We start from the raw sequence: 25,875 nt of genomic DNA, 5'->3' as shown, positions 1-25,875 counted from the left end.
TCCACACCTGGCTTCTTCACTCTGGATCTTCAGAGAATTTCAAACACCTAATGTACACATCCATCCAATCTCCTACTTTTTATATAAAGAACAGCAAAAGCAACAAGTAAAAATTAAAAAAAAAATTTTTTTTAAAAGCTAAGCAACCTTTCACAGAAAGGAAGTGACTGGAAACACGGAGGAAGGGAAAGGATCGTGGATACAGGAGGGGAAATGCGATGACTGATGAGAAACACAGAGATCCACGAGCAATGATAAAAAAAGAAGTTTTCTTGATTTTTGATTTGAACTGTGTTGTTGCCGCTTTGATTCTAGACGGTTTTATTTTAGTCCTTGCATAGATTTCCCCCACCCCAATAAAAAAGAAGCCTGCTGAGAGACACCTTGGTCTGGTTCCATCGCTGGAAGCCAGTACAGGTAAAGCAGCATAAACTGCTGATGATTCTTTGCTGGAGACAATGCAACCAGCTGTCTTCAAAAGTCATGCTTAATGAGAGTGAACCAATCCTGGAGGGAAACGTGATGAAAAGAAAATAGAGAAAAACCCGACCCTCTTACAGCCCAGCTTCTTGAGCAAAATGCTACAGTATGTTAAAGAGAGGGGGGCCTTTCTTATCTTTCTTACGTTTCAGAAAAATCTGAAATTCTTCAAGCACTTTCTTTTTTGCCCATCCTTTGTGACACAATATAGAAACACAGGAGGTATCTGGTGAGAGGGTGAGTTTAAAAACGGAAGGAAGAATGTGCAACAGAAGTTTTTCTAGGTTACAGGCAGCAAAATTTCAGATAAGAACAGGTCACTCAAGGACATGCACTGAGGAGGGCAGGCCAGTGGGAGACCGGAAATGACAGGCCGAAATGATGCTGGGCGCAGCAAAGACAGACAAGCAGAACAGGAATCTCTTCTCCAGCAACACAACAAGCATCAAAGTTTAAATGAGTCAAAACTCCTGTTTGATGTCTTCACAAATCCTCATTCCTGAGAGCCTATTTGGACTTATGCTTGAAAGGGAAGGGACGTATACTCTTCTTCCATAATTCACTTCTTCATTCAAACATAAAATTCACTCCTTCCACCTCCTGGGTGGAAGACAGAGGCCTTTGTTTTAAATTAAAGTCAATCTCAAATGACTGACCACAGTGTCCAGAGGCCACATGATGGCAAAGGAGGGAAGAACGAAGAACTTCCAGGGTCTTCATAACAGTTCTGAGATTGCTCCCCCTGCTAAAGAGATTAGAAACAAAAAGATTTCTTTCAGTATCAACTTAGACCAGTTACTTCCAAGAACAGATACAGTGACAGATGCTGGATGATGCGTACAAGCACACGCGGGCTAAGAATTTCCCCCCTTTAAAGCCAACCCCATTACTCTTTATTGAAGCAAAAATAAACCCCAACCCCAGTTCTTTTCTCACCATTGCCCCGAAGAGGGGAAAAAAGGCAAAATGATCAGAGTCCTACACAATTTCCAAGCTGCTAACCGTTCTCCAGGGTGTTAACAAATAATGCTTTATATTCCAAAAAGCACAGTAGGTACAGGACGTTCTAGGGTACTGCTTCTTTCAGTCTTTCATATATTAGACCAATTCGCCACTAAATGATTAATGGTGAGGAACAAACCCTTTTCCGAAAACCCCAGTTCCTCAGGTGGTAACTCTCATCACCTCAGAATCCCAAATACTGTGAGATATTAATGAAAACTATCGTCGGCATTTCTACAAGCCAACAGTTGATCAATACATAAAATCCTCTGCAGTAAAATCAAATGAACACTTCCCTGATTACTCCATAGAAGCTGTTCAATCTCTGAGGGACATCCTTAAATGGGCTGCTGTGAAATATTAACTAGGAAGTGTAAAAAGAGAACAAGGTGAAAAAAACCTCCCAGTGTTATGTGAAATGGGGAAGAACATGCCACTTGAAGGTGAAAATGGTTAAAAATAATTGCCCAAGTTAGGAAAGAAAAGTACCTGTTTGTAAACTTTGCTTTTAAGTGGATTTTTAAAGTTCAAGCACCGATGAGAACTGGCAATAAAAATAAATTCTGATTTGCCTGAGAACAGACTGAAATTATGAGATACAAATTCTCCTGGATGCTACGTGTTAAAAATCAAATTTAAACTGTATATGTAGTTCAGTAGGATAAAAAGTGTATTTAAGCATCTGTTTTTCAGATCTCTCAACATAAAAGGCAGTAATCTTTTGGATTGATTTTTTTATTTTTGATCTTGAGATAAAAGAATCTACTCCACAGGACTCAATATCATGCCTTTAACACTTTAAGGCTAGTTTTCCTGATCTTTTCCACAGGTACGCTGACCAATCTAGCTTTAACAGTTTAAAAATGAATACAACATTGACATTTAAAGCCAAAATCATAAGGAAAAAGTGGCTTGCACTCAAGATGACTAATGAGCTACATTATACTGATTATCTGAGGTCAGTTAATGTTTCTGTATCATCCTGTTTCCTGTGAACAGACCAAAAACAAAGCTCGATGAGGCATCAGGCAACAAACCAAAACAAGAGCAAGCAGGTCTAGGAGCAAGATAAGACAGACAGAAATGGCAACAAAGGAGAAGACCTGTTGTTAAAAATCTGCCCCAAAGATATGTTACCATTCAGCTGTAACGTGATGGAAATCTCCAGCAATACAAAATGAAGAAAAATTCAGTTCATGATGAACAGATGTTACTGGTACCCCCCAAAAGCAGCCAAGTCAGGGTGGCCAATTGGGTATTAAGTTTTTAACGTGACCTTTGTCATCTAAGACCACAAAGAATGAGAAACATATCCATCTAGCCATCTGATTTTAGCAGGAATTCATAAATTAATCTGAGAGACCGATCATTTTTTTTTTTTTAAGGGAAACGAAAGGGGGGGAAACCCTACCAGTCATTTAAGACAATCACAGATTCAGTAAGCAAACAGGGTATGGTTCAGAGGCCCAGGGTGGTCGGCCAGCACCAGAAGGGCAGTCGTGCCACCAAAGGCAGTAAAACCTGCACAAGGTCTGTCGCTCCCCAGAAGTGACACCTCTGCTCATTCTGGCCTTTGTCACCCCCAACAGACCCAGATGCACACCACCCCCTTCAGGCCCACCATCCCACAAGGCCTTCAGACCACATACGTGACAGACCACAACTCTGTCACACTTGTTACAAACACACTGATGTTTACTGCCAAGGACTCCTAGTTCTTGGGCAATCCCTGAGCACTCAGTCACAGGGCAACTGGAACACTGGTGGTTCTCCTCATCGCTCAAGTTTCTATCCTGAGGACTGTCCTCTGGACAAGTAACTGGGGGGAATCTGACAGATGGTGCTACGTCAATCCGGACTTCCCGGAAAGTCCCCAGCTCAGGGTTACCCTCACCAAGCTTCACTGATGGGTCCTCACTCATCACAGAAAGTGTGTCTTCATGGATGTCAGTCCACCGGTAGTTTCTAATACCAATGAGCTGTTTGATAGGGAAGAATTTTCTACAGCTCGTTCCAGGCGGTCTACTTCTATGGTGGTCTATATGTCTTCCAACTGTCCCCTGAAATGCATAATCTCCTGTTGCAACATGCACCGGACTGTAGCCACTGTGTCAGGGCTAATCAGGGTCTGTTGAAATAACTGATCAATTGCAGATGTTAAACAGCTGGCATTTATCTAACTTGAGCTGCAACACAGCCTTCACCTATAATTCTGCCTTCAAATAAGTTGACTCTCATATAAAAATAAGGCATTTGTAGGGAGGGGAGGTCCATAAAGCACTGAATCTACAAATAGACCTGTCAGACTGAACTGATCTTTGAAGATGGTCCAGCTTCAGTAATGTAGGATCAGGATTCATTTCTTAATATCTGGTGGAAAATCCGCAATGACAGCATGCTGCTTTCTACTGAAAATCTCCAAGGTGTGGGAAAACATGAAAAATAAACACCAGAGAGTTTTTACCTCGGAGGCCTTGGGGAGCATGGGTCAGCCAGCCTCTGCCTGCTCTAGGCCCTCCAAGCCAAATACAGTGTTGGATGAAGCCCCACCCTCGCCCAAAGACGCCCAACACAGAAGGCATGATAGGCTGTCCTGAAACTGAGACTTCTGATGGCATTATGTGATACTCAGTTTCACCACTCTCCCCCAGATTCAGCCTTCATAAAGACCCAAACTGCACTGCAGCTAGTCGATAAAGCTGGGTACAGCCCTTCTGGGAAATCTTGGGACTAAACCACAATGTCCCTTTTGAGGCTTAATCTTAATGGCCTCAAAACACTCAGCACACTCTGGAGCTTGACCTGGCCATTTCAGTTTTGGAGATTTCCATTCAGGAAAAGGCCAAGGAACCAAGGCCGGAGAAGAAAGGAGAAAATGGGAAGAAGGAAGTACAGATTAAATGGCGAAGTATGCAGTGCACACAATCATGACAAGATGATAAAATGTTTGCTGTAATCTCTGCAGTTGTCTTGTCTGTGTGGTGTCAGCGTACCATCACTCTGGCCCTGTTATGTAAAAGTCTCTAGTCCTTTTTGTTTTTTTAAATAAATTTTATTTTTATTTTATTTATTTATTTTTAATGTTTTTTTTTCCTTTTCTTTTTTTTTAATGGAGGTACTGGGGATTGAACCCAGGACCTTCTGCATGCTAAGCATGCGCTCTACCACTGAGCTCTACCCTCCCCCACAAACGTCTCCTCTACTCCTTTTTAAAGGGCGAAGCCATTAAAATGGTTGTCTCTATTTAAGGCTGACCAACTCAAGTGCCTGATAAAAACAATGTAGAAAATAAAATATCCAGCCTGAAGCAGCCTGCTATTTCAAGATAGAAGTTCCAGCCTTTAATGAGGTTGGTACCTTCTCAGCTAAGTGAGTGGGAATAAACTTCTAACAGGCCCTTGATAACGACACCCACTCTTGCTAGAAGGAGCTCTGAAATGCTGACTTGTACAAGCCCTAAACTGTGTCTTTTACACACAACTTAAAATTTCAGTGCAGTATTTTGAGAACTTCAGGGAATAAAAAGGCCCATTCCTTTACAGCTAAGTAAACTGTCCAACATTTAGATGCTTCTGAAGCATAGCTGAAAAACACCACTGTTACACTTTAGGCTGTAAAATGTAACAGTACTTCATGGCACCTTTGACAAAAACCCAATTTGGAAAATGCAGAAAAGTTTAGCTACTGTTAGTGACCATATCAGCTGTAATTAAAAGTTGAAATCACTGTATTATAGAGAAAAAAATGTTTAGTTTTTAAAAACTTCAAATGGTTTATTTACCACACACTTCGTATAAAAAAGTATATGATTAATTACAGACAGATTCTGAAGACACTGGGAAAGTATGTCCTAGAGAATTTCAATTAATTTAATATGTTTGGCCGTATTTTAAATCAGCCTGAAGCATTTCGGCTCTTGGAGCCAAGGAAATCTATTTAAACTTTAAACTGTTTCTTCTGTAGTGGCAGCAGCTTATGCAAGAAGCAGATTACGGAAGCATCATTTTCATTTACATTAGTTAACTGCAATCGTGGTTGGCAATGCCTATTTAACTCTCCAGGCCATTTTTTAACATATACAGACATAGCCCTGTGATCAGCGGAGCGCCATAAATACTTTTGGGGAAAAATGCTGCTGCTCAGCGGTGTAGTGTTGGACTGTGAAAAACTTAAGTCTAAATATAGTGAATTTGAGTGGGAATACACAAAATGATGAGTAATTGAGTCTGCTTCAGCTTCTCTGCAGAAGAGAAATCATGTTCACAATGATTAAACAATTTTAGGAATTCTGCATTCTAGTGTCTACCATCGCATTTGGATTAACATATTTAAATTAAAATATTAAAAAGGGGGAAAAAAACCCTAAATACAACCACTAGTATTTTGTCAGTCCTGCCTCTGAATCTACCGACAGAGTCACAGAAAATTGAGAATACTGTATTAACTAAAGCAGTGTCGATATGTAAAACAAAACAAAAACAATGTTTGAGTAGAAATGGACTCTAATTTGATTACTATTTTACAAACAAGAGGCCACTTAACCTAGATTCCCAAGTATTTGATAGGAAATTGAAACTGTTCTCTATCTCCCAATAAAAATCCCTCAATCATATAAAAGTGAGAAAACTCAGCAAGTTTCAAGAGGTTTAGTTTAGGTGTGAAGCAGCTACATAGTTTCTGTCTTTTTGGTAATCTCTTCCTGTTTGAAAAAACAGAACACCTCATCTTGTTCCTTAACATGACAGCACTACTAACAATTGCTTGTTAGGCTACTGGGAGAGAGATAAACACCATCATTGATTCTAAGCTACTGGGAAAGAGAAAAACACCATCCTGGGATTTGAATAATTAAAGAGAAAGAAAAAAGATGTTACAGATAAACAGTCAGGGGCACATAAAGAAACTCTTATTTCTGGTTATCTGCCTGGCTCTTTCATTTGAGACAAAACAAAACAAAAAACCTAGGAGCAAACACAGATGAAAAAATGAATTAAACCAGGGGTTCTTACCCTTTCTCGGGTCATGGATTCCTACAGGAATCTGGTGAAACATACAGGCATCTTCCCCACAAAAATATTCACAAAGTGTTTTGTATATAAGACCAAGGGAATGGAGATCCCTTGAAACCTAGTTATGGACCAAGGTTAAGAGCCACTGAATTAAGCCAAATCTGGTTTAGCCTGCCCTAAGCAGCAGCTTAAAACTCAAAGAATATCTACCACTGGGAAAAAGGAGGGAAGGGAGGGAAAAATGCTGCAGTTAAACGGAGTCAGGGGCTGTACAAAGCAAGGCCACGAAGCAAGCCAGACAGCGCCCCCAGTGCGTCCTTACCTGTCAAGGGCTGGCTGAGCTCCGCCTGCACTTTACCCTTCGCTGATCCTTCCAGAGGTAAACCTCTGTCCCCTTTGTAGAGTTTCGGTTTAAATGGAGAATCTTTCTCTTTACCTTTTGATCCTTTAGGCCGGCCTGCTTGCTTCTTCTTGGATTTGCCATCCCCCTTCACACCCAGTAGTGGATGGACTTCTGGAAAAGGACAGAGAAGCATGGCAAGGAATCCACACACTACCAGTCCCATCACCCCACATGCCATGCTACCTATCCATGAGCAAAGAGCACATGAGCACATGCCATGCTACCTATCCATGAGCAAAGAATCCTGCTCTTGGGTCCCAGGTCCACTAATAGGAGGAGAAAATTTTGCTTTGCTTATTAGTTATGAAACTGTAAGAGTGGTCACTAAGTGAGAAGCAGTTGCTTGGCCAAATACACATGGCCTACGTGGTTCACACCAAGCCACAGCGACTCCAGATGGAAAAGGCAGCTGAAAGGCACGCTGGTGCTTTTTCACACAAGCCAGCACAGCAACGCACATGTGCACAATGGCATGTGCCAGCAGAAAGGGAATGAGCTTCGGAACCTGACAGACCAGGGTAAGAATTCAGACTCTGTAACGGGATTAAAAAGGCTTCCAGAGTCAGACTGTAAAAGTAGGTAGGACGAAGAAAGATTGTCCACGTCTGACTAGCACCCCACCACCTAATGAGAATCTTGGGGGAAGAGCTGGGGGAAGAAGAGTGGCATTGACACAAGCTCTGCACCAGATGTCAGAAGACTTAAAGTGTGCCATCTTGGGCAGAATATCGAGAGCAAAATCGCCCCTATTTTAAAAGAGAAGTGAAAGCAGATCAAATTATTACAAAGCTGTAATGCACTGAACACTCATGGGGAAATTCCTTTAAGGGAAAAAACCACCCGAATGGGAATCTCCAGATCGTGCTGGAGAATAAAGAGTCGTGTCCATCAGGCGGGAGAGAGAGGACACAGCCCTTACCATCATTTGGTACTCCTTGCAGCTCAATATTGGTGGTTTTGGGTTTCTTCTTAGGTGGCTGGGACCCATCTGCTGAAGACTGCCTCTTCTTCTCTGAACTAGCCCCTTCGTCCATCAGGGAGGTTTGGACTGCATCTGGTGGGGGGCCATATGGATTTTCTTCTGGGTCTTCTACCTCAGGGGCAATGGGTAAATATAACAGAGCCTTTGAATCTTCCAGCTCTTCATCACTATTTGGAACAGGATCAGAAAAGGGACAGGAAAAAGAGGAGAAAGTTGCTTAAACCATGAACCCTTCCTCTAGGGCAGAATCATCTACATTAACCATAAGCAACAGGTATGGGTCTGAAATTTTAAGAAAGTCAAGACAAGTAAAAGGAAATCAGACAACATGGTTAATAAAATCAGTAGAAAAAATAAATGGCATAAATGGCAAAGCCTTTCTTAAGATTTTCTACCAATGGAGAAGAGAAGGGATATCGTATACACCAAAGGAGTTATCTCTTTGAGCAAACAAGCAGATGGGACTGAAGGAACAGCCGGGAGCTGAGCGGCACAGCACCAGAGACTGAGGAGGAGGAGCGTCCCAAGGCCCAGCCTTCAGCGGTGGCTCACCTGCTACAGAAGGCAGCAATAGGGTCCACACTGGTGACATCCACTTCCTCGTCCTCTGCAGCATCAGCCCCTGCAGGACAGAAACACGGCAGAGGTGTGAGAAGTGGAAAACTGCTTTTTACATGCAGCTATGGCTGTCAGAGACTGAAACCCAGGAGACACAAAGGAGGAAAACCAAACACTTCATTTCACTTAGTCATTCAGCAAATATGTGCTGAATTTCCATCATATGCTAGGCACTAGGAATAGAGCAATGCCCAAGAAAGCTGGGAACAGTCCTTCAGTAAAAGCTTCGTAAGTCTAACTGGGGAGATAGACACAGATAACTTCAGTTCAATACAGCAAGGGCTACAGTACAGGTGTATGCAGTGCGCTGAGGAGATGGGAAGGGGAAACCACCTACGTAGAAGTTTGGGAAGGTCTCACACCACAGTCCAGTAACACCCACAGAAACCAGAATATCCTGGAACCTGTGGTCTTCCTAAGACACATGAGGCACGTAAGTTACCTAGTATCACAAAAGTGAGGACCAGCACTTCGAAGCTGAATTGGGAGAGAACTAACCTCAATCTCAATTCCCTGATTCCTGGCACCACCAAGTGCCACAGGAGGCAGTGACCCATGACATTAACTACTCACTGACAGTGCCAACTGGGCACGCGAAGCATTCAAACACACAAACCCCTGCCAGATGTAAAGCCCTGTGTTCAGACACCATGGGAAATAAAGTCAAATGTTTATTCTCAAGGAGCTTCCTATCTAGACGTTTAGAAGCCAAGAAATAAGAGTAACAATGATCACAATCGTAATGATAATAGAAAATAACACCTGAATGCTCATTGTGGCCTAGACACTACTGTGAGTGCCTTACACGAATCATCTCACTTATTCGCCACAGCCCTAAAAGGCAGGTACTGTCATTACCCCTACTTCACAGATGAGGAAGTTCAGGTTTAAAGAGGAAGTATTCTGCCCAAGGCAGTCTTACTCCAGAGCCCATGCTCTTACCCTCTTCTTACTGACAGAGGAGGGACAACACCTGACACCAGCTGAGCACCCAGCATGTGTGGGTGGCTTTGCTAGGTGCTGCAAGCAAGTCCTCATTCAATCATCTGCAATTAGTCAGGAAATACAAAGTGAAACGTTAAAGGAGTTGCTTGAACCCCAGTGATGCCCCTGTATGACCTTAGTCAACGCCTTACAAACCAAGATTCTAAAAACAGTCACAACTGTGTAAGCTTAGGGAAAAAAAATGACACTTTAGACTAAGTGTTGAAATAAATTTTCAACACAAATTAAGAATGAACACTGAGGAAAACAATCATTTTTTTCCTTTGGGAAATACTACCTCCAATTGAGGAATATTACCTGTCTGCTCGGGCTCGCTCTTATCTTCATCTTCAATATCAAACTCTGATTCCCTTTCTTCATATTCTACATTTTCATCCAATTCTTTGAAGTCTGGCGCAAATGCACTCCAATTTTCCTATGCCACAAGCAAAACATACGACTCAACCATGTGAGACAGCAATAGTCTGTAATCTAGACATTAATGACATAAATGAAAGATCTGAGCATGAAAGAGACTTAAAATTCTGAGATCAAATTTAGCAGATAATAAAAAATTAGGTATCTATAGGTTTTACTATACTACCTTAAGGTATTTCCTATCTTAAACATTCCAAGCTATTAACTATAGTTCTTTCATAAAAAACTGCCTTCTTTAATCTTTTTAAGATAAAATTCTGTGGTAAAATGTTTTCTTATGAGTATGTTGATTACAAATATAATTAAAGGTGTTTAAAAGAAAACGAAGATGTAAAACAGAAGCTAACTGAGCTGGAAATAAGAAAAGCAAAAGAAAAGTCTATCTCAGATAAGCAATAAAAAAACATAAAAAATGTCCCAGAAAGTAAACTAGACTTCCTCCTGGTACACTAGTAAACTGGCTCTGGACCAAAACTTTCCCATTAAAATAAAGCAAAACTAACTGCACTGAAATATTTAATTAGATTAGAAGAATCACATGGAAAAGAAAGTAATTTTTGGCTTAGTATTTGTAAGGTTCTTTGATAAAAAAGAAAGAATATCTAGTTTCAAAGCAATTAAACCAGGAAAATACTTACGACTTGATTTTGTGCCCAGATCGATACCACTCCACTGGAAATGGATGCTATGATCGGTCGAACAGGATGCCACTGAATTTTAATGAAGCAAAGAAAAATCAGTTCTAAGAATGAATCCAAGATTTTCTGTATTGTGTAAGTAACAACAGCAACCTCTCATTCTACTCACAGCTACGTCCAAGAGGAGTTCTCCTCTGGTCCCGTGGAGAATCTTCACCAGGTTCCCAATGCTCTTCTCCCAGATGTACAGGGCATGCTGCCGGGCTGAACCTGCCACGATGTATTCCCCATCCCCAGAGAAACAACACTTCTTCCATGGGGTCCTAAAGGACAAAGAAAGTACCCAAGGAGAACCGGAAACTGACCCCAGGTCATGAATTAGCACGCATTCTTCTAGGGTGTGATACACACCTATTCACCAAGTCCTGCAATTTCTGCATGGGCTCAGGCTCTCCATCCCTTCCACAGGTTAAGATTTCTCTGCCATCATAGACTCTGATGATTCGATCTGCTGTGTTAATTAGAAAGCAACTACGAAAAGGATAAAAATAACAACATCAGGGTCAGAAATCCGTTCCTGTTAACATTTTCCATTACTACCAGTTACTTAGAACAGTACGTACCATAAGACAACTATCAAGTTAGGGAGAGAGTGAGTAAAACTCTAAGTAACAGACTAGAGTACTTATCTCCCTGTCACTTTCCAAGCCAAAATCCAATGTGAAGTGAGAAAACGTTTTATCCTTCCCACGTACCCCTGAACCCTACATGCACAAACTAATCATTGGTATTTGACTAAAACCCCAAACCTCTAAATTGAAACCAGCTTCCGGAATTCACAAGCTTACAGTTAAACAAATATACATAAATACTTCATTTCTCTGGCCTCTTTCATATACAATACACTCTTCTTAATGAGCTAATAAACTAAATATATCATTTTGGATTGCCCAATTTTTTACTGTAAAGACACTGAAAGTGCTGGAAATCTGTCTAGAATACAAATCATTTTACTACCTTCTTACAGACTTCATGAACTAACTTCTTAATTCCAGAGAATTTGAATATGAATGTCCTCTAAGTGTGTATGGTGTTTCTATACAAAATAGGATGACTATTATCTCTCTTACTGACAATCTCTTTTTCTCTTGTTTCTGTTGATATGTGTATCAACTTCTAGCTGGGTAACCAAACTTATCAGAAAAACACCTGAAATTAAAAGGGTTTAAAACAGGTTTTATGTAAGTAAAGTGCATATTTAGTTACCGTGTGAATTCTGTGATCTCAGTTCTAATTATAAGACAGTAATCTTTTCCCAGTGCTTACCATGTGCCTGGTATTTTGGTTCTAAGCACAGACCACTCAGATATCCTTTCTGTAAAGGAACTGCCTGTTAATCTCAAGATGTGACTGCTGGCTCAAATGCAGTAAATTTTATAAACTTAAGAACCAGATAGTGACAGTTTATAGTAACTATTTTTTAAGTAAATGTTTTAAAAATTTAAGTATAATTACACAGAAACTGTGACTCTCAATGTGTTTCTGCATTCTACTCACTTTTAAAACTGTTCCTAAAAAGACAGGTCTCACTCACCTCCCTTTCCGGGCAAACTCTATTGACTTAATGGCTGTGGTATTGCTTGTTCCAGTTGTTACTCTGAATGAAGCAACAAGATCCTGAGAATCTGTCTTTAGGACCAAAATCTAAAGTTTAAAAGAGAAAAAAAAGTAAGTATTCTGATAACTTACAATAATTAGATCTGGCTTCTGCTTCTAAAATTGGGTAAAAATATAAATATCTCTATTCCCATGTATTCAACTTGATTAACTGGTATGGCCTTTGACCTCTTCAATTAAAGGACAGTGTCTTAACTCATTCTTTAAATATAATGTTTAACATTACCCACAATGGTCAAAAAGTAGAAGCAACCCAAGTATCCATCAACAGATGAATGGACACACAAAATGTGCTATATACACACAATGAATATTATTCAATATTCAGACTTGAAAAGGAAGGAAAGTCTGACACATGCTACAACATGAATGAATCTTAAGGACACTGTGCTAAGTGAAATACACCAGTCACGAAAAACCAAATATTGGATGAGTCCAGTTATCTGAAGTACTAGCGTAGCCAAACTCAGAGACAGAAAGTAGAATGAGGGTTTCCAGGGGTTGAAAGGGAGGAGGGAACAGCAAGTTTATTATTTAGTGAGTACAAGACTGAGTGCAAGATAAAAAGAGCTCTGGAGATAAATGACAGTGCTGGTTGCACACCAATATGAATGTACTTTATACCACCAAACTATACACTTAAGAATCGGTAAGATGGTAAATTTTGTTACCTGAATTTTACTACAATTTAAAAAAAAAACTGGCACTCTCTAAAGTAGCCATGAAATTGTCCTAGCCCATGTGAGCCAGTGGGGAAAAAAAAACAAAAAAACAAAAAAACCGAAGTATCTAATGGAACTACAAATGCTAATAAGCTTAAAAGGATCCCAAAGCTCACCTATAGACTGAGCTACCCTAAATTATACAGTATTTTCAGACCAAGATATTAGACATTTTATCAGCAGTATTCCATCTGATGATGTGATTTTTAAATTTTATAATTTAGCAATGGCCCTTCGTTACTAGTAAAGGCCAGTAAAGGCCCTCCATCCTCTTCTAGGCCAAATAATCTCTGACCACTCTAAATCCAAAGAACAGAAATTATTAAGGCACGAGAAAAGAACAGGCTGCATTTGTCACGGGCAGGAGGCATTCTTAGCCCAGGGATGAAAGACATTTCAAAGGAAGGGGAACAAGTAAACGTGAAATGAGCCAATGCACAGGATGGCAGATGCTTATTCACCAGCTTGTAAGCTTCGAGGCTCACCTTGCCTTTTGCATTTCCTGTATAGATATATTCTCCTCGCCTATCAAAGGATGCAACCACGTTCAAATCGGAGTCATCGTCTACCGGCAGAACAACATGTTTGGAATCTGAAAGGGTCAACATGACAGGAGCAGATTTCATGGGACACACGAGAACCTTGTTCCTGTTTAAAAATATGAACAGTACATTGGCTGTTGCTTTGGTATCAGAAGGCTGATTCTCCGCCCCTTTCCCTAATTCCGATCTACCACCTCATCAACTCTCCCAGCCCAAGGATATTTAAAATAGTGAAAAAGCCTAAACTTAATTTCTAATAATAGGGAAGTGACTGAGTTAAAGTTATGGAATTCTACCTTGACAAAATAAAATGTAATCAATAAGAATAAATATGAAGATGTAGAAAACTCGTAAAACACGTAAGAAATACAGTGAAAAAGCAAAATACTAATTAAAACTATGTAAAAAATACATGTTTATATACATCTAATATACACAAACGCTTTGTGAGCTATAAAGCTCTACACAATAAACTTTACACTTACAGAGAACTTGACTGAAAGAGAACCCAAAGACATGAAAATAGTTACATCTCTGTAATAGAATGGTAGATAACTCTTTTTCTTAAACATAGTTTTAATAATGAACTGTTTCCCTTACTAAAGAAATTCAAATAATCAGGGCAAAAGCCCTGGGCTAAGGAACGGTTAGTTATCACACCTAATTCTACCTTTGCCCATTTCCAAAGTCTTTTTAAAAAATATTTAATTAATTTATTTATTATTGTATTATTTAATTATTTTATTTCGGTGGTGGGGGAAGGTAATTAGGTTTATTTATTTTTAGAGGAGGTACGAGGGATTGAACCCAGGACCTTGTGCATGTTAAGCACATGCTCTACCACTGAACTATACCCCCCCGCTCCGAAGTCTTAATTAATAAAGGCCAGTTTTAAATTATAACTATAACAACAGCCTCTTTAAAATCTATTCTGTAGAACCAACCTAAATAGATTATTTTATATAGAAGAGGTTTGAAGAGCTATGTGCTTTTGCCTCCTAAAACCTTAAACTGAAATTGTCATGAGCCTGGAAATAATCCATACAGAGTTAGACCCACCCCAGGAGAGAACAGCTCAGATTAAACATACTGATCTCGCGGGTGATACTGGACTTTTAAGATGGGTGAAGGGAATCGAAACCTCTGGTCGCAGTCGCCGGAAAGAACATCCCACTGTGACACTATGTTATCAGTAGATGCACTCACGAGTTTGTGACCATCTCGGCTCCAGCTGAGAAGAAAAAAGGGTAACTTAGCACATATCCTAAGTTACAGTATATCACATCGCCCTTATAGATAAAAATACATGTGTCAGACTTATTGCCCTTACTGCCTGGGTCAACAATGTTTCTTCATCTTCTTATTTTTTAAACATATGCTCAAATTCAAAACAAGCTTTCTGAACTAAGCAATAAATAAGAATGTTTTCAAGACACCTTCATATCTAGTAACAGAAGTTCTTTTTGTTACCTAGTAGGGAGGTAATTTACTTTATCTATTTATTTTTAGAGGAGGTACTAGGGATGGAACCCAGGACCTTGTGCATGTTAAGCATGCACTTTCCACTTGAGCTACACCCTCCTCCCTCTTTTTTTTTCAATTGATGTATAGTTGATTTACAATGTTGTGTTAGTTTCTAGTGTACAGCGTAGTGATTCAGTTATACATATATATATATTCTTTTTCATTATAGGTTAGTACAAGCTATTGAATATAGTTCCCTGTGCTAAACAGTAGGGCCTAATTGTTTACTTATTTTGTACACAGAAGTTCTTAATAGTTCAAGATAATACTGTAAGTAGCTCAGTGAAAAAAAAAAAGACACTCAAACATTTTGGAAGAATCTAAAATTAGCTGGCCCTTAAGTGTTGATGTAACAAAAAAACAGATTTTCTTCCTCTGGTGGGGGAAGGGAGGAGTATCTGAGCTTTTTAAAGTTGTCTTAGAAGTAGCACCATCATAAATCTAAACAAAACAGTAAAAGTATCTGCTATTTAAAATTATTAAGAAAGGAATTAATTCCTCCTACTAAGTACAGTTAAATATCCTGGCATTATATAGAAAACAAACGTAAAAAGGTACAGACTGTCTCGGGTCTGCAGGATTTGAGAAATGACACGACAAGTTCCCTGGATCTTCTTTGGCCTCATATATCCTGGACCGGGTGATGGAGAAGCTTAACGACCCAGTAGCGTCAATGGACACACAACACACAAAAAGGCTCAACAAGTGCCTGCTTTCTTTAGGCAAGGGACCAGGAAAGGAGAGTCCACAGAGACAGAGAACTTTCCTTACACAAGAATCAACTCTATTCCAGCAAACATCACAGAAACAACTGCAACGCTCACCTCCATCCCAGTCACCAAGGCCTAAATGGAGAATCTAGACTTCCGCTCTTGCCCTTCTCCTCTAACTACAGTGCTGTCAGAGAAGGCTCGGTGGGGAAGCAGACATTCATACCCACCGGGCAGTAATGAGGACCCCCCAAGGTAGTGTTGTGGTGCAGGCCACATGGGGAGCAGGAATAATGCGTTCCTATCCTTCCCAGCTAGGATGGTATCAGCCAAGGAGGCCTAGTGGGGCGCCTGAACTTCTTACCCGACCCAGCATCATGAAACCAAGTGAGAAACCTGGACTTCCGGCCCACGGGCAGTAAGATGACAGTACACTCCCTCTCAGCTCACCCCACACAGCACCAGTCAGAGTAGGCTTGCTAAAACGGAAGATTTAAATAAGCTCTACAGTCTCACAACACAACATCCAAAATGCCCAGGTTTCACCTGAAAACCACCATCAACCCAAGAACAAAGAAAATCTCAACTAGAATGAGAAAAGACAACCATCTGACACTAACACAGAGATGGCACAGGTGTCAGAATCCTCCGACAAGGATTTTAATGCAGCCATAATTAAAATGCTTCAGCAAGCAATTTACAAACATGCTCGAAACAAACGAAAAAGTCTAAGCAAAGAAATAGAAAATGTGGAAAAAAGAACCAAATAGGAACTTTAGAACTGAAAAATACAGTAACTCAAATAAAAAACTCAAAAGATGGGTTCAGCAGCCAATGAGGAAAGAATCCATAAACTGGAAGACAGAATAATAAAAATTACCCAATCTGAACAAGAGAAAGAAAACAGAATACAAAAATGAACAGAGGCTCAGGGACCTGAGGGACTTTAACGAAAGATCTAATATCCACGGCATCAGAGTCCTGGAAGGAGAGAAGAAAGAATGAGGTTTAAGAGTATTTGAAGAAATAAGATTGAAATTTCCCCAAATTTGGCAAAAGATATAAAACACACAGATTTAAGAAGCTGAGCAAACTCAAATAGGATGAGCTCAAAGAAATCCAATCTGAGACACAGAGACAAACTTTGAAAACTAAAGACCAAGAGAAAAATCTTGAAAGCAGCCAGAGAAATGACATCTTACCTAAGGGGAACAACTCACATGAGAGCAGATTTCTCATCAAAAAACTTAGAGGCCAAAAGGAAGTGGCATGTTTTTCAAGTGCTGAAAAAAAAGAACTGTCAACCCAAATTCTACGTCCAGAGAGAATAACCTTCAGGAACAAATAGGTAAAATCAAAAGACATCTGTCACCAGCAGACCTACCCTAAAAGAATGGCTCAGGAAGTTCTCTGAACAGAAAGGAAACAATGACAGAAGGAATCTCAGAACATCAGGAAGAAGGAATAATGAAAAGAGTAAAACAGTTTTAAATACATTGTTTTCTTCTTGAGTTTTTATGTTTGAAACAAAAATTGTAACACTGTCTTATGTAGGTATCAATGTATGCAGAGGAAATGTTTAAGACAATTATATTACAAACAAGGGAGGATAGAAGGACGGAAAGGGAAGATTTCTACACTTCACTTTAATGAGTAAAATGTCAACACCAGAAGGCTAACAAGTTTTGTATACAGTGTAGTATCTAGCAACCATTAAAAAGCCATACAAAGAAATAAACTCAAAAATACTGTAGATAAATCAAAATGGAACTCTAAAAATAGTTCAAGTACCCCACAAGAAGGCAAAAAAGACAACAGAGAAATGAAAAACAGAAGGGACAAACAGAAAAAGAAACCCAGAATCAGTCTTTATCCAAATTTTGCAATGAAGACGAGTTGCTACTGAAGAATTTATAACAGGCAACACAGGTCCATGGCTAAGGACAAAGATTCAAGTCAGATTTATGTAAACATTACAACTTTCAGGCTGTGTGATCTCAGGCAAGTCACAGAACCTTTCTGAGCTTTAATTTCCTCATTTGTAACATGGAAACAAATAAGAGTATCTACCTGAAACTGTTGAGAGAATTCAAATTAATATATATAAAACTCTTAGTTCAATATAGTAAGTGCTCAGAAACCATTAACAATTATTTATATCAGAGACAAGAAAAGTATATTCCCAGACTGGGAACTGAAGGCACAGAGGAAGGCAGGAGCAAACTAAGGAAGTGAATGTGGAGAGACTAAACTCAAGTCTGAACGCAGAGGACTCAGAGGCCCCTCTCCCAGCAGCTCTAGAACACTCCCAGGCATGCTTACCCCTCAGAGAGGTAGTAAGAGGATCCTTCTAGAAAATGTGAACCTAAAAAAAGAAGACGCCCACAGATGCTGTAACTTGAGGGTTGATAACAAAAAAGCCAAGGGTCCACTCAATTTCAGTGGATGACAGGAGGGTAAGATGAGCTAAAACTTATATACACTCTAATAAGAAGTCCATGGATAAGTTCTTGCAATTAACAAACTAAGAAAAAGTAATATACATATGTACTTTAGAAATATGAAGACAAATAGCAAGAGAAACAAACCAAAAAAATGGAAGTACACTGGGAAAGGGACAATATTGGAATACTGGGAGTGGGAACAAACAAGGGACAGCTTTTGCTACTGTTCTTGTAAGCATTTCAGCACAATCTGACTATAGAACAGAATGTTAGCTGTGATTCAATTTTTCCTTTAAATCCTTCTGCATTGTAACTTTTTCACAGCAGGCTTGTGTATCCTTTCTAATAGAGGAAAATCTAATTTTAGAAATTAAATTATAATCAGAGGTGAAACCAAGAGGGGTTTTCCCATTAAAAACAACAATATATTCTTTAATTCCAAATTCCGTAAGTTTGAGAGTTAGATATTCTTACTTTCTCACATCTGACAATACTTCTTTCCAAAAGATAGCTGGATATTTACTAAGTCTAGTATCTTAGAGTCTTAAAGATCACTTTGTTCTACCTATGGCTCGCATCCAGTGCTTCGGTATCTTCTGCAGCATCCCTAAGAAGAGGACAGCAAGCCCACAGAGGGCCAGTCCCACTGGTTAAGTTCTTACATGGGCACCTCATCCCATCCACGGGCACCTCTGCTTGGGACCTTGTCTCTACTCTAAGCTAGCATTTGTTTCCTACAAATTCTGTTCACTACCTACCAGTCCTCCTTATCCTTAGGTCAACTTTTCTGTCTTGCTCATTAAAGACAGCTATTATGCCTCCAAAACTTCTCTAGGTGAAACTTTCTTAGTCCCTAATATATTCAAATATTTTACAACAATGAAAATAATATGTAAAGTTATATTCTAAACCAGGCTGAATAAAAGAAAAACGCAAAATGCACGTAACTATTCATCATAAGTCTGATATGTAAGTATACTTATATATACTGTTGCTTAGTATATATGCACCAAAATTATTGAACTGTTCCTAATTTTTTGGTTTGTATAAGTATACTTACATATCAGACTGTGTACATATCATATGTACACACGTACACACATATCAACACAGAAAAACATCCACTATATATTAAGTGGAAAAGCAAGGTATAGAACAAAATATACAGTATGTCTCCATTTTTAAAAAAAAACAAAACATGAATATATGCATGTATATTTTTATATATGCAGAGAAAGAGATACAGATATATCTTATAAATAAAAGATATATTCCACACTCTAATACAAGTTACCCCAAGGAGTAGACAGAAGGCTTTCATTTTTCCTCTATATACTCATAAATTGTTTGAATTTTTAAAGATTTTAATAATTAAGTTTTGTGATAAAAATTTTTTAAATGTTAGCAGGAGATGGGGAAAATCTCTCATTGTTCAAACCTTTTAACCTAGTAATAACATACTTCTTGGAAGTCTACGCTAATGAAAAAACATAGATCAAACACCTACTGGGCATCTTCTGTAAGATATCCCCATTCGTCCAAGTATCTGAATGCCTACTCTGTATCAGGTGTAATGCTAGAAGCTGGCAACACAGCAGCAAATGGCAGACAAGGTTCATGTATCACAGCACTTACCATCTTCCAGGGAAGATGCTCAGAAAACAAATACCTGCAACAAAATATAACAGGAGACACACAGCCATGATCTCAAACTCACTAAATCCTCCTCAGATCTGACATTAACATCTTCATCCAAGCCAGAAACATGAGGATCATTTTATCTTCTCTACTTCACTTCACTTACACTCCTTATCTAATTAACGCCTAAGATCTCTTATTTCTACCACTTGTCACATCTGTGCCATTCAGCTCCACTACTGCTGCCACCATCCTCATCATCGATAGCCTAGACCACCGTAGTTTTCCTTATCTTCATTAACTGTCCCCTTCGATCTCTTTTCTACATGCTGTTCTAGAGACCTTTCTAAAAGAACAAGCTCATCATGTCACTTTCCTTCCTAAAATTTTAACAGCTTCGCAGTACCTACAGGATAAAATTAAAATTCACAGTACTACGTAACATCCTCCATAAGGACCTCAGCTTACCTTGACTGCTGCCATCGCACACTTCCCACATCAAGATCCAGCTAATCTGAACCTCGTGCTGTTCCCCACCTTCCCATGTTTATTTCAAGCTGATGTGCCTCTGCCTGTGCGGCGCCTTCTGCTTGGAATACAACTGGCAAACACCTACTCATCTTACAAGTCTGAGGTTAGAAATTATCTCACCTTTGAAGACTTTCCTGACCACTATTCTCTTCTAATACAATTGATCACTTCCTCCTCTGCACCTTCACCTCCACTAAATCTCAAATATAGTTCTTGTATAGGATGGATAAAGCTTTAGTACATATACCTGTATGAATAGGCACCTCCCCCTAGTGATCAAGAATGTCTCCTTACTTGTTCTTGTGTCCCCAGTGCCTAGAACACTACCTGGTACATAACTCATGATCAACATTTGCTGAAGGAATGATTATATGAGAGAAAAACTTAATGTACAAAGACACTGACTAAACATTATGAGCAGAGAAACAAAAAAATGGTTAAGTAAATTATGGTTTATCTATCAGAAGATATATGGCTATACAATTTTTTTTTAAAGGCTACGCAAGCAGGAAAATGTATTGGAGAGGAAAAAAGCAAAATATAAAACATAGCATAATTACAAACTATGCTTTTTAAAAATGACATACAGTAACAAGTCGAAATATTTACAGTAGCAATATCTGGGAGGTAAGACTAAAGTCTTTTATCTTTTTTCTACGTTGCTGTACTTTTTATAATTTTCTAAATGATTATTATTTTGTAATAAAAATAGATGTATATTTTTAGTGATAGGAGTTCCAAAATTATATTGTGATGATGGTAGCACTCCTCTGTGAATATATAAGAACAGTGAAACATTTGAACTGGGTGGATTTTATAGTATAAGAATTTTATATATATATAAAATATATATATATCTTAACAAAGCTGTGTGAAAATGTATGTATCTATTTGAATCTTTATTGCAAGAACACAACAATGAAAAAGAAATAAAATGCAAAGGACCTGGAAGGAACCTAAGAAATTATCCAGGGCAGTTCTCTCATTCTGCATATTAGAGAAAAATTTTGGCCAAAGCTGCCAGTTTATTACTGGCCAAACCTAGACTGAGATTCAGGCCTCGTCTCAATTCAGTGCTTTAGAATACCACTGCTGCTTGTATTTAGACAAAAGGAAGTATGTTAGCTTAATAAATCCAGGTCTGATTAGGTGCTTTTTTTGGCCCCAAGTTCATTTATTTGGCCCCAAGTTCATTTAAAAGAAGTAAAGGCTGCCTCAAAATAAAATAAGAATGAAATCAATGGTAATTTATATAACATCAGATTGCTGCTCAATATATTTGATGGAAAACCTTAGTAACTACAATTCAGCAAAGGAACAGGTGTGTGTGTGATCACTAAAATTGCTGGAATTCAAGAACCTGGACAAGGCTGGACCTGTTGACTTTTAAGTTGCCCTCCTAACCAAGATTTTTTCTTCCTTGAATATTATTTAATTCCTTAAATCAACTGTGTTATTAGGGAGAAGCCCAGGGTCCAGAAGTGCTGCTTCAAAGACTGTATCACAATAAATTCCTTCTTACTTCCACATCATGATGTCTTGGACTCAGATATAAAAAAAAACAAAAACAAAAACAAGAACAAACCATATGGTTCTGGCTGTCAGTTTGGGGTGTTTAATCTTCTTTCCCCCCATTATATAGGGAGTTTATTTCCCTCGGATTGACCAAGGCCATTTCATGAATAAGAAAGGCTCATCACAGCACATTTTCAGTTCCCCTGCCTGGCCATGTTCATGATCTCACATACATCATAATATTTTAATGGACTAGAAAGATTTCTTCATATTCTAATCAAGGTTTTTTTATTCTAAATAAAAGGTCAGTATCACAAATACACTACAGCTGTAATTTATAAATGTCTCATTTCTGCATGGAAGTGTTTTCCATCAGAGCCTGATACAGATCCATATTACACTGAATTTCTCCCCACAAAGGTGTTCAAGGACAGCATGGGTTCAAGGTCTCTGTATGAGAAATTATGTTATTAATATTTAAAACTCTAAGTATTAAAATATATCTAATGAGATTGGCAATTATACAGTCACCATTTATCCCCCCAATTTAATTCATATTTAACATATTAACTTTTAAAATTCCTTACCATAAAGAGCAGACTGGGTGGATGTGCGCACTAATTATTTTAGCAATGCCTCTTGTCAAGAAATCCCAGATGACAATTCGGCCATCATTACAGCCAACTGCAAGCAGTGTGCCCCACCTGTTAAAGGTGCAAGTCAGGGCCATGCTGATACAATCCAAAGTTCCATCAGCTTCCTAAAGATTAAAATGAACACAAGAATAATACCCATGTATCCAAATTATTTCTTAAAGGTTCTCTATGATACTTCTCTTGAATTTCAATTATGATGTATACCAAAATAATCTCTATGTGTGTTTGTGTGTTCTTATACCTATTAAACTAACCAAACTGAAGAAATATTTACAAAAACTAACAGAGAATTTTTGCAACAGATGTGATCAATCCCTTAAGTTATTAAGATAGCTTCATACAAACACTTCTGAGGGCAATTTAGGCAAAATAAAACAAGATTCATTAAAAGAGTCATCCTATTGGCCAAGCAATCATAGTTCTTGAAATTTATTCCAAGAAAAATAATCTAAAACAAAAGCTCTATATAAGACTAGGAAAATCAAATAAATTATTTTGTATTAATATCAAGCCATTTAAAATACTCCTGACTACACTAAAACACATTCCAAGTATTACAAAACATTTTTACATTTAAAAAAGTAAAGCACACTTATAGCATACATGTTGATTACTGCTATGTAAAAACATTGATCAAAACTGTAAAAGCACATGAAAAAAATCTATGCATAGGTGATGGTACTGTGAAAAATGCTTCAATCAAAGGGTTTTTTTAATTTAAAGGGAAATGAACTGAAAATTTACATTATAGTGAGATTTCCTGCTAATATTGCCTATCTACTTCCCCCTGCCCCGCTCAAAATTAAACATTTGGTTCCTTACTATAACAGTAAACGATCACCACATGTAATGCTTTTATTGTCAAAAAAAAAAGATGAAAATGTAGTTGCCATTCAAACATAAAAGCCAGCAAATTACTACATTCCTAAAATCACAACAATACTATATACTCTTACCTCTGGATAATTCTGCCCAAAGGACTCTGCAACAAAGCAAAGAAAGAGAGTTGATGGAACATATGCAACATACCAGGAAACCTACAGCTCAAGAATGGTGTACAGCGGGGGTTTGCAAAGTGCGGACAGGGTACTGACACCCTTCCAGGGGCTCCATGAGGTCACCCCTATTTCCATTATCATACTAAGATGGTATTTGCCTTTTATTCTCATTATCTCCAGCAGTTTCACTCCTGAGTGAAGACAATGAAAACTCCATTTGAGGAAAATGAAAACACTAACTCAAAAAGACATATGCACCCCAATGTTCACAGCAGCATTATTTACAACAGCCAAGCTATGGAAGCAACCTAAAGGTCCATCAACAGACAACTGGACAAAGATGTAGGGTGTGTGGTGTATGTCCGTATTTGTGTACATGTGTGTGCATGTGCATATATGAATGGATATTTATATATATAAAATGAAATATTTCTCAACCATAAAAGAGAATGAAAATTTGCCATTTGCAACATGGTTGGACCATGTTATGTTTAGTGAAGTAACTCAGACAGAGAAAAGACAAATACTATATGTCACCACTTACATGTGGGATCTAAAAAATAAAACAAATGAAAGAATGTAACAAAACAGAAACAAGCTCACAGACACAGAAAACTAACTAGTGGTTTACCAGTGGAGAGAGGGGAGGGGAAAGGAGCAAAACAGGGGTAGGGGTTAAGAGGTACAAACTACCATGTATAAAATAAGCTACAAAGATACACAGCACAGGGAGCATAGCCAGTACTTTATCATAACTTTAAATTGAGTGTAATCTATAAAAACACTGAATTACTGTATTGTACACCTGAAACTAACATAATATTGTAAATCAACTATGCTTCAATTAAGAAAGACATCTACTGCTTTAAAAATAAGTCTGAAAACCAGTTTTATTACATTTTGTCCTTTATAAAAATTCATAGAAATTTAAAGAGTGAACACATTAAAACTGTCAAAAGAAACACAAGCCCTTAAGTTAAAAAAACTAAAAGAAAGATGAAAACAAAGGTAAATAATTGCCCAACTGGGACAATTATCTTGATTTATCTAATGTGCACCAGACTTCAGTGTCTGATTACATTCAAATATTAAGGACAAGAATGAAATGAAAAGCTGAAACCAAGATACGTTTTTTGAAGGAAACTTTTAAAAGTTACCAAAGTAATACATGTAATACAGTAATACAGAAATGTATATTTAACAAATGATAGTTTCCTCCCTGCAACTCACTCATCAAGGTAATAAATCCCATGTATTTCTATATGCTTATACAAACATTTAAATATTTAAGGTCTGTTTTCTAAATAAAATACTACAATATTATGTGACTTGCTTCTTTAATAATACATCCTATACATCTTCCCAAATCAATAATATAGATCTATATTCACATGGCTGAGAAACAAACAAAAAAGAGTATTCATTTAAAAATTAAAAACAAAACAAACAAAAAAAACACAACCGAAAAATACAAAGTACTCTGGAAGGAGCAGAGTGTGACCTGCTGTGCTGGAAGAAGGGAAAGCCACACCTAAGATTCTGAGAGAATCTAGAATCCTGGGACCATTTTAATGTATGATCACTCTTCAACTCAGATTATCCCTGATTTTGTATTTTTGTTTTATGTTTTGGGTGCTTTTTTCCTCTTTTTTTGAGGGTCATCCTAGTTAACAGGATTACAATTAGGAGTTTAAATGAACACAAAAGAAAGTGACATAGAAAAGACTAAACTCGTTTGGGGCACTTTAGTGAAAAGCCTGAGCAAGAATGCTGTCAAGCAGGGTTATGGGAGTACAAGGCCACTTCCTCGGAGAATGCTCACTATTTCCAAAACGGATTACGGAAGAAAAACCCTTGACGGGGTCAATGCATAAAGAACACATTGAAACGTTCAAGGTCTACCATTGGGGGGATGGGAGTGGGAAGAATAAATTGTGAGTTCAAGATTTGCAGATACTAATTAATACATATAAAATAGACAAACAATGAGTTCATACTGTATAGCACAGGGAAGTATACTCAATATCTTGTAGTAACTTTTGGTAAAAAAGAGTAAGAAAATGAATATACATATGTTCATATATGACTGAAGCATTATGCTGTAAGCCAGAAATTGACACAACACTGTACAATGACTCTACTTCAATAAAAATGTACATATAGAAAAAAAAGTAAATGACATTTGTTAATATCCTTCAAAAAAATCTACCATTAAAATAAAATAATAGAAAGACAGCAGGTTCATATGGTTTTATAAGCAATTTCTCCTAAACCTCAAGGCACAGATAATTACCACTTATTCAAGCTATTTCTGAGAAGAAAACAATTCAGGGCGGAGGGTATAGCTCTATGGTAGAGTACATG

At 38.2% G+C, this 25,875-nt stretch overlaps 1 protein-coding gene across 2 annotated transcripts in view; it reads right to left on the bottom strand.

Moving 5' to 3' along the window:
* Positions 1-268: 268 nt before the first annotated feature.
* Positions 269-25,875, bottom strand: part of RBBP5 (RB binding protein 5, histone lysine methyltransferase complex subunit) — a 32,811-nt gene continuing 7,204 nt past the window's right edge. Inside the window, exons 2-14 of one of the 2 annotated variants that reach the window (XM_006215487.4) lie at positions 23,470-23,495; positions 22,445-22,617; positions 14,586-14,726; positions 13,439-13,601; positions 12,149-12,258; positions 10,966-11,085; positions 10,724-10,877; positions 10,555-10,626; positions 9,797-9,914; positions 8,429-8,498; positions 7,814-8,043; positions 6,814-7,005; positions 269-1,225 (exon numbers count right to left, since the gene is read on the bottom strand). In XM_006215487.4, the coding sequence (XP_006215549.1) occupies positions 1,197-1,225; positions 6,814-7,005; positions 7,814-8,043; positions 8,429-8,498; positions 9,797-9,914; positions 10,555-10,626; positions 10,724-10,877; positions 10,966-11,085; positions 12,149-12,258; positions 13,439-13,601; positions 14,586-14,726; positions 22,445-22,617; positions 23,470-23,495 (1,598 nt within the window). In that variant the 3' untranslated portion in view covers positions 269-1,196. The remainder of the gene's footprint in view (positions 1,226-6,813; positions 7,006-7,813; positions 8,044-8,428; positions 8,499-9,796; positions 9,915-10,554; positions 10,627-10,723; positions 10,878-10,965; positions 11,086-12,148; positions 12,259-13,438; positions 13,602-14,585; positions 14,727-22,444; positions 22,618-23,469; positions 23,496-25,875) is intronic. The other variant, XM_006215488.4, reaches the window with a different exon arrangement.

The sequence above is a fragment of the Vicugna pacos genome, chromosome 23 (genome assembly GCF_048564905.1).
Source record: "Vicugna pacos chromosome 23, VicPac4, whole genome shotgun sequence".
Classification (NCBI taxonomy): domain Eukaryota; kingdom Metazoa; phylum Chordata; class Mammalia; order Artiodactyla; family Camelidae; genus Vicugna; species Vicugna pacos.
The sequence above is the reverse complement of the archived record's forward strand: the minus strand, read 5'-3'. Positions and strand labels throughout refer to the sequence as shown.